The sequence below is a fragment of the Talpa occidentalis genome, unplaced genomic scaffold, assembly GCF_014898055.3.
Source record: "Talpa occidentalis isolate TD23 unplaced genomic scaffold, MPIMG_talOcc4v2.1 talOcc4.10, whole genome shotgun sequence".
Classification (NCBI taxonomy): domain Eukaryota; kingdom Metazoa; phylum Chordata; class Mammalia; order Eulipotyphla; family Talpidae; genus Talpa; species Talpa occidentalis.
The window spans coordinates 45,987,095-46,001,170 of NW_023600993.1; the positions used below are offsets into that span (position 1 = coordinate 45,987,095).

Consider the following 14,076-nt stretch of genomic DNA (forward strand, 5'->3'; position numbering starts at 1 on the left):
TTAGAATTGGGTTTTGCTCTCAGCCATGGCTTTGACTGGCTTCTCCAGCTACAGATTCATCAGGTGTTTTGACACTTTAAAATACAAATTAACATTTTCAGTTTTTAAACATCAACAATATTGTTTGAGGAGACTGAGAGAAAACACAGTCCTTGAAGGAATGAAAACGCAGAAAGTGAACTGATTTTTAAAATTACAAACATGTTTTAACTTCAACATGAAAGTGAACATCTACCGGATCAGCAGTCTGGTAGCATGGATGCTGCCCAACAATTCCTTTGCAGGTTTTAGCTCTGCTCTTCCAAAACTCCAAGACAAGCCATCGTCCTCCCAGAGGCCTCCTGGGCCTCCCACTTTATTGAGGACCAGGAATGTTAAATATAAATGCATTCTAGGTATAGCAGATACAAGCTGGAGGGAGGACCCAAAGGTAGAAGCTATTACCAGAGTCGGTTTTTCAAGAAATTTCTGAAATTGAGAAACTAAAAAATATTTCAAACATATTTTGTGATCATTCTAGCTGTACACTTCAGATCTGTACACTGTCACATATGCATGTGATTTCCCAATTACAAATTTTTGAAAATGTTCAGGTCAAAACCACTTGGGGAAAGGTTCATGAGGGTCAGCGCTGCGTCCTGTTCATTCTCTTTTCTCACCCTAGGTTTTTACATTTCTGATGTGCAATAAATATTTTTAAATAGCTCTGTGGTGCCTGCCTGGTACCATCTGTCTTCCAAAGAGCATTTTCTCAATAAAGCACTAACAAGGCCTAGCAGGCAATTATCTTATTTTCAGGTTAACAGCAGCAATTTCCCTACTTGTACAGAAGACATGAATATTTGATCAAAGAGCAGATGTGTATGTAGGGTACTAGAGTTAAGTTCTGAGGACATGAAAAAAAGACCCCAGCTCTTTTCCTCTAGTTGGAGAAATAACACATTCACAGAGAGGCTGTGTTAAATGAGTGATACACACAGTAGAAGAGGCTAGGAGAGCTTCCTTTGGCTTGGGGGTGGGGGGGCAGGGAAGTAGATTTGTGTTGCTCTTGAGATACTCAAAAATCATCAACCAAAAAAGCTAAAGGGCATTTTTAACAATATTAAATTTTTAAATAACATAATTTTTGAACCAACAATCCTAGCTATAGTTGTAGATATGCACTATATGTCAGATTATTTATTGAAATGTTATAATAGCAAAAGATTGGAAATAACCCAAATATCCATCAATAGGGGATCAGTTAAATGTTGGGAGAAGGATATGATGGAATGCTATGAAGCTAATATTGACAATCCTCTCAGGTCTAGTAAACCCTATGAAAACAGTAAAGCTGGTTTAGAAACTATTTTGTTGATGTTATCAACATCATTCTAAGTTGTCATGATTACTTTCTTTATTCATTCTGAGTAGTTTTTAAACCAAAATACTTAACATCAGTCCTGAGGATGGTGATTTTTCACCTGATTTTAGGTTTGTGTGATGATTTCCTACTGGATTTAGTTATATGCTGTACTGTAATTATACTTATAAAATGGCTACCATTCAAAGTCACTTTAAAGTCAGTTATGATACATTTGATGCTAAGCAAATCTTCACTTACAAAACTGGTATGTATTTAGACCCTTTTCCTTCTTACATGTCAACCTATACTTAGAAGAATATAAAACTACTTAAGATACTAAATGAGCTTCAAAAATTCCTTTCAGTGGATTAGCTATTAATGCCCCATTTTTCATGAACAGAAAGGCAGGAAGAAATGATTGCTTTCTAGTCACTAGACCAACTCTCAATTTCCTAGCCTCTGGTCAGACAACACAGCCATTTCAGCTGTGCTCTCATTTCAGCAAGGAAAGGATGTCTTACAAACCCAGATGAACATTCCTTTCAAAACCCCTAATTGTTATTCCTCACAGTAGCACAGTAGCTATTAAAACCTTGATAATAAGTTTTCCGAACATCTTGGAGGAAATATTAAAAAAGGAAAGAAGAAAACAGTTTGGAAGATGTGGGGCTATAAAGGGGGTAACTTCCAAAATTATTTCTTTAAGGACAGGTCAAGACTTAACACAGCAGCAAGCACCTCACTGTTATGTAACTTCCTCCCTGTGCTGAGCTATCTCAAATGTGCCTTCCCCAACAGCCAGAACTCAAACACTGTGATCTCACCTGCTTTGGGGAAATTGTAATAGTGTGATCTACCAATGAGGATTAGCATTTCCTTTCTATAGGCAGGTTGGCAAGGAAATCTAGCCTCTTGCGAACTCATATCTGACTTTCTTGGGGTTCCAAAACACTTGATCCAAACTGAAAAGTATAGAAATGGGTAACAATTTGAGGCAGAATTACCATGGGAAAAAATAGCTGGCTATGGGGGGCAAAGTAACACTATATATCTAAATTTGAAACAAAATATACGCTCCCCCTAAGGTCCCCTATCTTCTAGACATTATTCCCACAGGTGTACAAAGACATCTTCGTTGTAACACTGTAAGAGTAACAAAATTGAACCAAATGTTTGATAAGTTTAAAAAAAATAGACACTACAAATTGGATACAAAAGAATGTAGAAAGAAGTCCAAGATCTAGCATTAATTATAGAAGCATTAATACAGAAAAGTGTAAACATCTGTATAAAATTTTTAAATTTTATGAACACACTGGCATACCAATCAACAGATACATAACGCTTGCAATATGCCAAGTACGCTTCCAAGTGCTTATCAAATGTAAACACTTAACTGGCACAACAGCTCTATAAAGTAGGTATTATCACCCCTGTTTTGCCAAAGAAGAAACAGAAAGTACTTGCCCAAAATTAAATGACACAGAAAGTAAGGAGCAGAGCTGGGACTCAAACTTAGGAGGCGCTTCCTACTTTTCACAGGCATTTAGAAAACATTCAGGAAGTGTACACAAAGACAGTTTATAATGATTGCCTTTGGGGAGAGGGAGTAGTGGAAGGCGAAGATGGAAGAGGGGGAGGTTTTCACTTGTCGTTTTATGTATTTCTTCTCGAATTTTCTGACATGGATCAGTTAAAAAAATAGAGTGGTTATCTGGATAGTGAGGTTATTGGTCATTTTGAAGTGTTTTCATTTTTTCTGTATTAAAAATTCTAATCAATTTTCTTCAATATGGCCACAATGGATTAATGAGAAAAAAGAATTCTGGCTTGATTTGACTTATTAACAAGAGACTCAAACCACGCAATAACAGTCTCAATGCAGATTCCTGTTAGATAACTCATTAGATCACCATTGCCTGTGAGCTATTAAAATGAATTATGTCTGCCTCATTGCGATAGATTTTTTAAATGGAGAAATAACACCTAATCCCTTCTTTCAAGAAGCTTAAAACTATGGAAAAAATTAAGGCCAATAACATCAAGATAACAAAAAGGAAAGTGGAAAGAACAATAAGATGGCCTGATTCCTTTGTGTAAATATTGATCTCTCCAGAGATACTTAGAACCAGTGTAAATAAGTTGCTGATGCCAAAGTAAATTACTTAAAGCAAATTAAATAAAAAATTTTTAAAGGAGAAAAATCATGCTAAGGTCCTCTTTTTTCTATGTTTATTTAAATGTTTAGAGTGTGGTGTTAATAAAGAAAAGGTTGAAACACCAATCTTGCTTTGAAAAAAACCATTATCTCGGCTAAAGAAACATTCAGCAGTTGAACTGCATCAGTAGTCCCTGTGCTAGGATAATCAAAGAGGGAGCTAAGTGGGCAAATCCACTGGCAGTAGTCAAACAAACAAGCAAACAAACAAACCCCATGTCCACAAATGTTATGGCTAATTAACACTGGATCAGCAATTGAAAAAGGAGTAACAGAAGCAGATGTTAATACAGCATTTATACACTCTTATTTGGTGACCACATATCTCATTTGTTTACTTTCATTCTGAAGTGTCCTGGTTTGGACAATAAATGGTCACTTAGCTCTGAAGTACCATACATATGTTATCATACTTCATCCTTAAAACAAACCTATACAGTGTACAGTTATCTTCCTTTTATAGATAAGTATTGTCACCTCTGCCTTCATAGGAAAATGTACATAATTACCTTATTAGAAAGCTATACTACCATGCCACTACTCTGTCATATTGTTCACAGGCATATTAGAAGTCATTATTTCAAGTTTTAACAAGCATATATTCATGCAGTATGCTTTTTGATTAAAAAATAAAACAATGCTGTGAAAACCAACACGTTCTATGAAATGGAATGTGCAGCCACATCCTGCTCCTACTACCCCTTTCTCATCTCCCATCTGCTGCTCTGACATATCACTATATCTACCTACTGGTCCCTGTACCACAAAAAGTGCTTCTGAAATGATTTCTATCCGAGACTAACACTGTTTAACACCCTTTAAATTAACACATACAAAATACAAACTGTGAACATAGTTTAAATTAACAGTGACAACATCTAAACTGCTTTTCAGTGAGCCAAAATGCTAGTGTGGCAACGGGGAAGGAGAGAGAAGGCTTTTCCAGTAACTATATGATAGTTAGTATATAACTACAAATAACTATAACTTATCTATAACTATAACTAACATAGTTATTTACCAATAACTAAATCACTAACTTCCTGGGACCTCCATTTTTCCCTCTAAAAATCTATTGCCATAGTACTGATGGTAATAATTATTGTTCAGTATCTATAGATAACAATATAGTGCCTCTCTCCTTCCCTTGGAGGCAGGGTATTTTCTCAAATTAACCAATGTGTCCTTGTACTGGGTGCAAGAAATAAATAGCTCCTTCATGAGCTCCCAGTCCAACTGGACACAGACCACAGATAAGGATTACGTGAGGGCATATGCCTTTTCAGGTGCCTCAAAATTGTAAGAAGCCATTGGCCCTCCTCTACATTCCACAGACAGGTATTGAACGTCCTCCTGGCACTTTTCAGGAGGATAACTAAGATATGGAGGGCATTCACTTCTCAGTACTCCCCGGTACCCTCACCCTCAAGCAATCCCACCTTACCTCTCACTTGGAATACCACTCATTGGTCTCCTTGATTCCATTTTGCCTTCCCAGAATGCACTTGCCAAAGAGTAACCAAGAATGACGCAAAAAATGTATTAGATCACTTATTCTTCTGCTTAACATCCTTCAATCATTTCCAGTCATGCCCACAGAAGACAATTCAACCTCCTTTCTGAGTTCTACAGGGCTCTCCGTGGGCTCTGGATTATTTCTCTGACCTTCTTTTCATCACATCCTTAGTGCCAACCTGGATCCAGCCCCAACAGCCTTCCTTACCTTCCCACAATGGCAAAGAGTTTGCTTTCACCTCAGGTTTTTGTATTATCTGGAATGCTTTTCTGAACTCTTCACACAGTTGACCCTTTCAACTCTCACTTTTCAAAATCACCCTATTTTAACCTAATCGTCAGTAATCCTTCCTGACTATTCTGTCCTTATTCCATCTAATTCATCCTTGTAACTTAACATCACAAGTTAATTATGTTCCTTCTCAGAAATTACCTTACTTATTTGATTGCATGCTACTGCTGCACCCCAGCAAGCACGAGCATGGCTTTCCTCTGTACAGTTTACTGCTGTAACCAGCACCTCACACTGTGCCTAGAAGGTATGCTATGGATATATGTGTATTGGCCTATTACCACTCATTCCTGTTTGATTTTAACCAAAAGCTGAGCTGAGAAAACCATGTTTACAGAGAAATTTCTGAAGATGTAGTTCGTCCTTTCCTCTACAGGATAGACATTCTTAAAGCAAATGAGTAAAAAGACTTTGTTCTGAATTAAGGTAGCCAGCAGAGCTACTAACCGAAACAACCCTATGATCCTCAGAGCTAAGAAGATTAAGGATATGACACTGCCTTTTCTTAATGAGGACCCTACAGTAAGTTTTTTTTTTTTTTTCCTCCAGTGCTTAAATTGGAAAAAACTGTTTGTCCTTGGCATCTAATGTTTCCTTTCCTCATAAACACTGGATAGTAGAATGGAGCAGCATTTGCCTCTCTGTAGGGGCTGATGAAGAAAGAAGAGACTCACGTAGTTTTCTTAATTAATGTACCAGATTTTACCCACATTTTGAGGATCACCCCTACTTCTCACTTCTAACTTCCTCTTGTTTTTCCCAGTCTCAATACTCTTTTGTCCTATTTACTCATTCACTTCTTTTATTTTTATGTTTTCTCATTATGTTAAACTGCTTCAAATATTTTCTGGAATATGCCACATACGTACTATGGGCTACAACAGCAACATTCATGAAATAACATGGGTAACCAGCAAAAGATAACTAGTTCTAGGAAAGAGAAGGGAAGAGTTGAAGCGGGTTTTGAAGAACAAATGCAGGTCACCAGGCAGGGAAGGGAAATCTGTACAAGTAATGAGAGGAAAAAGGCAGAGTCCTTGTCAAACGAAAGTGAAGGAGAAGAATAAACCAACTTTTACATTTAATAGTATTTACTGAATTTTATTACTATGTTTATAGTAACGTAAAGCATTATTCAGTGGAAAGGCTTTTATAACTTCTATTGCATTTAACCTTCAAAATGCCCCCAAGAAGTAGATTTTATTATCCCCATTTACAAAGAACGAAGCTGAGGTTCAATGAAATTAACTGCAGAAGGTCAGACAGCGTGTAAGTATCAGAATGGGGAATCCTGTGACCACCAAGGATGTGGAGGGTCCTGAGTACAGACAAAATCTATCCCTCTTTGCCAGTTTTCTTCCTCAAATGGAAAAATAGCACAAATAAGCATGCGAATCCGAAGCCTGAGATTCCAACCTAATCCTCTGCTCTTCCTCTGACATTCATTCAATCACAGAAGTCCTGGCTAATAGCACATAAATTTCTCTGCCCCCTATTTCTCTACACTGCCTCTTGGTCCAAACATCCCAGTTCTCACTAGGACCATTGCAGCAGTAGCTAAGAGACAGGATAATGGTGAAGAGTAAGAACTCTGGAGCCACTGCCTGGTTAGAGCCCAGGCTCTATAACTTACCACCTGTGCAACCTTAGACAAGTTACTTAAACTCTTTGTGTCCCAGGTTCATCTGCAAAGTTGGGATAATAATTAGTATACAACTTGACATATGGCATAAATACAATATGTTAGAAAGAGAAGCACGAGCATGGCTTTCCTCTGTCCAGTTTACTGCTATAACCAGCACCTCACTTTCCCTCCTCATAGTAGAATGTGGTGGTTGTTCTTTTAATGCAAAGCTGACCATCCCACACCAATGTCAAAAGGTTTAATGGTTCCCCATTGTCCTTTGAATTCTCAAGCTCATAGCTCCAAACTATATAAGTCTGAAGCTAATATTTGCCATCTTTGCATACTTCCAACACTTTGGGGCCTTTGCACAAGTAGCTCCCCACCTGGAAAACAGTCCAAACACATCTTTTCATCCTTCAAAAATGGGGTTAGGAATAACTTTTTTCAGGGAGGTGTTCTGATTTCTGGGAATGAATAGCAATCTTTCGATTGCTAGTTTTGATTCTACTTTCCCAAACTTGTACATGCCTTGTGCTAATATTTGTCGCCCTTAAAAATAATTATCCAATGTGTGTTTCTCATCAGATTGTAACCTCCAAGAGGGGAAAGATTTTGACTCTTGCTTTTGGGCTATAATTCCAAGGCCTAGCTCAGACAGGATAACCCTCAACTAAGTAAATGAAACTGGAATAAAGAAGCAAAGTTAAAATTCCCCACCAGGTTCCTGCCTTAACCTGGCTTTTCCACTACTGCTCATCACTTCCACAAAGGTGGGCCTTTCACTCTTCTTGCATTTGCCTCGTCCCTCAATATGGAGACCTCTTCAGAAGTGACTTCTCCACAGGCATCTCTAGTTCCCTGCCTGTTCCATAAGGTGTCGGCCTATTTTATTTCTGCTTTCACTCCACAGGCCACACCGTGGGCCCCTCCACCTATGGGTCTACTTTGCACCAGCTAAACCTCTTCCCTGACTCCCACTCCCCAGGGGACACACACATATCTTTGTTTTCATGGCTCCCCAAGTAGCCCCAACCCTACACCATCTCCTCAAAAATTCTCCACTTACATTCCCCAACTGGCCTCATGATGCCCCATCACATCTTCCAGATATTGTCCCCAGCTCCCCCCCCCCATCACGAGTTAGTCCCCGGGTCTCATCGAGATCCACCCCACCGACTGGGGGCCCTTCCCGATCTGCCGAGAGGACCCCCCCAAACGCCACTCTCTGTACACTGACCTCCCTCGCGTTCTCGTCCCGTACAGTCTCCCCACCCTCCCTGCGGGCACCGAACCCCGCCCCCTCCCGAGAGTGCCCCCTCCCGCCCTCCGCGGGCCCCCGACCCCCGCGTCTCCAGGACCCCCACCGCTTCCCGCTCGCCGCTCCGCGGGCCCCAGCAGCCCCGCCAAAAGCCCGCTCGCCCCCGCCGCCCACAGCCTGGACCCCTTCCGGGGACCACCCGCCCCCGCACGGCTTCAGCCTTCCCAGGGCGCCACGTGCGCCCGGGCCCCGACGAGGGTCCCCGCACCCCCCGCCCGAGCCCGCGGGGCCCCGGGGCGAGCGGGCTGCGGAGTCCGAGCGGCGCCCGGGAAAGGCCGAGAGGCTCGGGGGCTCGGCCGGAGCAGCCCGGGCTCCGAGGGGCTCCCGGAAGCGGCCGGGGGGCTCCGTGGGGGCCGGGGCGGCCGGAGGGCGCGGGGCAGCGGGCCGGGGCGGCGGCGACCGGGCCTCACCGTCAGTCACGGCTCCCATGGCGTGCGCGGCGGCGGCGGCGGCGCAAGCTGAGGCGGCGGTTGGCGGCGGCGGAGGTCAAACTCCCACAATGCAGCCGGGTAAACAGCCATGGAGGAGGAGGCGGCGGCGCCCGCGGCCGCCCGCTCCGCCGCCTGAGCCGCGCCGCGCCGCCGCCGCGGGACCCGCGCGCCCCGCGCTCCTCGCGCTCCCCGCACTCCCCGGGGGCGGCCGCGGCCGGTGCGTGTGGGGGCGAGGCCCGGCGGGCGGCGGCGGCCCCCGCGGCAGCCCCGGCCCCCGCCGCCCCCCTGCCGCCCCCGCCCGGCCCACGCCCAGAGGCCGCCCCGGAGGCCGCCGCCAGCCGCCAGGTGAGCTCGCCCGGGCGCCTCCCAGGCGACGGGGGCCGCGGGCCGCCCGGGGTCGGGGCCCCCGCGCCCGCCCCGGGAGGGGGCCCGCGGCCCCCGCCGCCCCATCCGGGCTCTCGCCGCCGGGGCGGGGGGGGGTCCCGCCTCGGGGGGTGGGGCGGGCGCGGGGCACCTGGACCGCGGAGCCGGGGGACGAGGGAGCGGGGGCCCGCGGGGGCGCGGCGCCGGGGTCCTCGCAAAGTTGGCGCCCACGCGCGCCCGGGCGGGTCTCGAACGCGGGCATTTGCGCCGGGCGCGGCCGCGATCAGAAAGGGCCCCGGGTTCCAGGTCGCGCGGTTCCGGTCCCTGCGGCCGCCCCTTTCCCTCCTGGGCTCCGGGAAAAGGGAGAGAGAGAAAACTTGTCGACCTCCGGGAGGAGTTCGCGGGGCGACGGAGAGCGTGGCGCCCACAGCCTTCGCCGGGCGCTGGACTCTCGTCGGTGATCGGAATGGGGTGCATTTATTTATTTATTTATTTATTTATTATTATTTTTTTTCCCTTCCCTGCGATTTTACAAAAAGGGTTGTGCGACTGTCCCCATCTTAAGGGGAAGTTGAAAGTGAAGGGGGAGGGGGGCTCTATGAGAAACGCTGCCTGGTGTGTAGAGTTACACATTTCCGGAGCACACTGCAGATTATATATTGGCATCTCTTCCCAAAAGTCACTTTGATGCAACTTCGATGAGTTTCTCGTAAATGGCAGCATTTACGTGGTGAGAGGCGAGAGGAAACGGGCTGATTTGCGCTCCGGTGGGATTCTCAGCCAGCAGCGTGCCTGACTTTTGAACCCCAGAGTGGGTCGTTTATCGAGTATGAAGTTATTTCCCAATTTTCCTGCTCCCTAAGTATCCTGCCTCTTCATATCCGGATTGAAGCAGTTATGTAGGATGGGTTTCGTTGTTTCGGTTTCCTTACTCCTGCTGGGTCCCTTCTCCCTGCTTTCTCCGTTCTCTCGGGGAGGGAGAGTTGTAAATGCTAATGTATGAGCGTGAAGTGTGCTGAACCTCTAGCTAGACATCAGCATGTGTAAAAGTTTATTCATATGCGGGAGGTGAGGACTTCAGTAATGCTCTTCAACAGTGCTCTCAAGAATTAGTGGGTTTGACTTGGCACCGAAGGCACAAAATTTGAGTGGAGATTCTGAGCTATAACTTGCCCTCTCCCAGGATGGGACACCTCCCGGGCTTTGAAATAATAATGCCCTAAGCCATGCCTGTGCTTTGGCAGCAGACTCTGTTCATTTTCATGATTTTGAAGGGAGAGAAGACGCTGTAACCAAAAGAATTACCTCAAATGTTAAGTACTACCAACTATACTTTGAAAGTGCCCATTATTGTCTGTATATCCCAAGTGGCATTTTGGTAGAGACCCATATTGTTTAAAAGGTGATTGTCAAGTGTTGAAAGGATATCCTTTTAAAGGTACTTGTTACATGGACTTCGCGCCATAATACTGATTTTGAAACAGTATCTAGTGACTTAAAAGAATCTTTAATGTGTATCAGAAAGTATCACTGTCCCTTGTAATTGTTAAATTTAAATGAAACCTTTTAACAGTTACTCATAGACAAAAGTTCTGACCAAGTGCTGTTATGGGTTCACTTTGTAACTTGTAATTTTGTGGAACAGTTTTAGAAATTTTCTGAAGTAGTAAGACCAGGAGAGATTGAAAAGACTTTTAAGTTCGAGGTGCATCTGAAAAATACACTTTTGAAAGTTCGTGATTCAAGTGGTAGAAAACACATAAAAATATGGGTCTTTATGAACTTCAAAAATATGCTTTGTAAACCATGTAATTCAATTCACAGTTGCAATGACACAGGTGTAAGTGATGAATATTTCAGAATTTTTAAATTGATTCTTCATGTCATGTAGTGAGAGAACATCTTTTGGTAAATGTTAGAAGTGAAGTGGTCTTCTTTGCATGTAATCAATTCTACCAACATGTTTATGAATGTTAAAGTAGGAAGGACTCAAGATCTATCCCTTACTAATGTTTCTTTCTTTTCTAGGGAGATTTCTGTGGACAGAAAGAAGTAGCAGATTTTAAACTATAACAAAGCTTTATTTAAGCTATAACAAGACTGATTTGCACTTTGAACTTAAATGACCTTAGATTTGCCGATTTACTCAAGTCATTTGATTCCTGATTTCTTTGAGAGTATGAAAGTCTAGGTAAGAAGTTTTAGTGTTTATTTAATGTTAGTTCTTTGACACTATGAGGGATGATGAGAGAGCTGGCAGTATGGTGTTTACCCTGGATCTGTGACGTGTTGGGGGTTTCTTTATATGCTTTTAGAATAGCTGATCCTGGAGACTGTGGATCTCTAGGGATCCATGAATGAGCTTCAAGGGATTCCTGAACACCCTGTAGTTGTAAACCCGTGTGTGTGTGTGTGTGTGTGTGTGTGTGTGTGTGTGTGTGTGTGTGTGTTTTCTGGGAAGAGGGCCTATAGTTCTTTTTTAAAGGAAGTCCAGAACCCACAAAAGTCAGAGATTTCTGTTTTTATTAAATAAAACTGGAGTTAGACCAATTCTCAAGAGAAAGGCAGTAAAAAAGGTAGACCTTTGTGCTGCATGCTTGCCTTTTACAGTTGTCTTTAGCCTAGTCATGTGGTCTTAGAGGTACAAAGCACTTCCATTTTGTTCCCACAGCAAAGCATTGCCTACCAGTTGATAAACCATGTGCACACATAAAGGGCTTAACATGCTAGTCCTACATGCTTTGTGGCTATTTTTAAATTTTACTTAAAAATGTAAACCAGTTAAATAGATGATTAATAAGCAGAGACTTGAAGGTGACAACCAACCTTTGGTGCAAATGGTTCATTTACTCCCACTCTCTTATTGCTTACCAGAAATTCCCAAATTTGACTAGGAGATAATTCTAACAAAATGTTTGTGCCTTGGCAAGACAGCAGAGCATGATGGGGAAAATATAATTTCTGATTCAAAGCAGACTTAAGTTTAAATCTGGGTTCTTTCACTGTCGTCATATAATCTTCCTCACCCATATCCCTGTCTGGATAATGCTCCCACAACTGAGTACCGCTCTCAGTTTTTCTCAACAGGGAGAGTCTGGAACGGAACTGTATTTTCCTTAATTAAATGTTGAAGGAAGAGAGGAATTTACAAATAAAAAGAGAGATGAACACAATATTTATAATGGCCATAAAATTAAACTTGCTTCCACTCATTCCGAGGCCTTGCCCCTTTCTTCTCATTTGTGTGCATGTTCATCCTTTCTCCTTTTGAGTAGGTAATGGTTATGAAGGCTTCAATTCAGACCTCCCTGAGTTTTCTATCTGTGCTCAGTTTGAGCCAGCTAGCCTCTCTGACTCTGGAGAAAATAACCATTAAATTAAATGACCACTGAGTTTGCTCAGTCCTAGGCCCTTACAAAATACTTAGAGGAGGTAGCCATTTTGAGGATCATTTCATTCTCATTTTTAGGTGATAGCCATTGCATCACTTCAAAGAGAAAACCTTTACTCATACTCATTTCCACATATACTTCCTGGGACCATTTTAACTCAGAAAAGCTTTTCACATTCTTCTGGTTACCATGGGCTAGTACCTCATATCTATAGGACCTATTAGAACTATGTACTGTTCTGAACAGCGGGGTTGTGTCCTCTGTTAGCCTGGTAGGTTACATCTAGACACTAGGTATGGCAGGGCCAAACCAACAAGCATACACAAGTGAAGCTGTGATTCATTCAAATACTACATGATTTTATGGCCTAGAACAGTAGTCACCAAACTTTTTGTAAAAGACAGAATAGTAAATATTTTCGACTTCGCCAGCTGCCCAGGTCTCTGCCACACCTACCTCTGCTACTGTGTCTAGAAAACCACCATAGACATAAGTGAATATTTGTGGCTATGTTCTAGTAAAACTTTGTGGACTTTGATATTAGAATTTCATTGGTATTTTTTTCCAACCACTTAAAGATATAACAACCATTCTAGTGTCATGGTATATGCAGCAGCTAGGTTTGGCCCATGTTCAAGCCAAAGTGTGCTGACTACTTGCTTAAAAGAGTGTTAGACCCATAAGTCTTATAGGTCAGTGGTATCACCAAACTGCCAATACACATACACACACACACACACCCTTTTGTCACCTCAGGTATTCAGTGGTTTTGATCTAACTGCCCCTATTGCCTCCATCATGAAATTCTGTTGTAGTGTGATTATATGTGGCCCTTGGCACAGGCATTATATTGTATCACTAGTTACTTTATTGCTAAAAATGTTTTCACCCTACCCAGTTTTCATAGAGCTTCATGATTGCACCCTGTCCTATGTGATGGTTTTGAAGGGAATCAGTGTCTTTGAAGTTTTCTTACCATTCAAGTTCCTATCATCCTCTCTGCCCTGGAAGGAAAGTAATTGATACTACACCCTTAGGCCGCAAACTAGACATTCTTACCTTAAGAAAATCCATATCTTGGCTTCTCCTACCCCCTTTCTGCTTGATGTTTGGTTAAATAAAGTACACAAAGATTCCTCTTGTGTTCTAGCCTCAGGAGATTAGCTCTCAGATTGGTGTGTACGGAGCATGTGGATGTATATGTCTGTGTGTAATTTCATCTGACCATCACAGAAGCTCTGAGAGCCATTGCCTTTAGTGTCACCTTTTCTCTCTCTCTTGACCCTTCTCTCCTGGCCATTGTATAGGATGCAGATTTGGTGACTGATATGGCTACTGCTGATTATTCTATTTTTTTTCCTTTTGGCCTCCCTTTCTGCTATTTAGCATTCTCTACTAATTTCCTTATTTTGCAGCAAGTATGATTGTTTCTGGAGTTTAACTTTTCCAAACAACAGTTTGCTGAAAATAAAACCACTAGAAGTTATTGATAGTTAGGATATTTAGAGATAAAATGTTTAATATTTTGCCACTTTATCTAGACACTATTGGAAGTATAAAATATGCTATTACATT

The 14,076-nt window shown here is 42.9% G+C and overlaps 2 protein-coding genes across 10 annotated transcripts in view; one reads left to right on the forward strand and one right to left on the reverse strand.

Annotated features, from left to right (window-relative positions):
* THOC7 (THO complex subunit 7) overlaps nucleotides 1-8,814 on the reverse strand; it is a 16,230-nt gene extending 7,416 nt beyond the window's left edge. The window contains exons 1-2 of one of the 2 annotated variants that reach the window (XM_037492240.2): nucleotides 8,726-8,812; nucleotides 2,170-2,307 (exon numbers count right to left, since the gene is read on the reverse strand). In XM_037492240.2, coding sequence (XP_037348137.1) covers nucleotides 2,170-2,307; nucleotides 8,726-8,744 — 157 coding nt within the window. In that variant the 5' untranslated portion in view covers nucleotides 8,745-8,812. Of the gene's footprint in view, nucleotides 1-2,169; nucleotides 2,308-8,725 lie in introns of both variants that reach the window. The other variant, XM_037492249.2, reaches the window with a different exon arrangement.
* Nucleotides 8,815-9,055: 241 nt separating this feature from the next.
* The window catches only part of ATXN7 (ataxin 7), a 133,280-nt gene continuing 128,259 nt past the window's right edge, over nucleotides 9,056-14,076 (forward strand). For 5 of the 8 annotated variants that reach the window (XM_054695254.1, XM_037492200.2, XM_037492191.2 and 2 more), the window contains exon 1: nucleotides 9,591-11,300. The gene's annotated coding sequence lies outside the window, so the exon portion shown is untranslated. The other 3 variants (XM_054695259.1, XM_037492159.2, XM_037492217.2) reach the window with 3 other exon arrangements.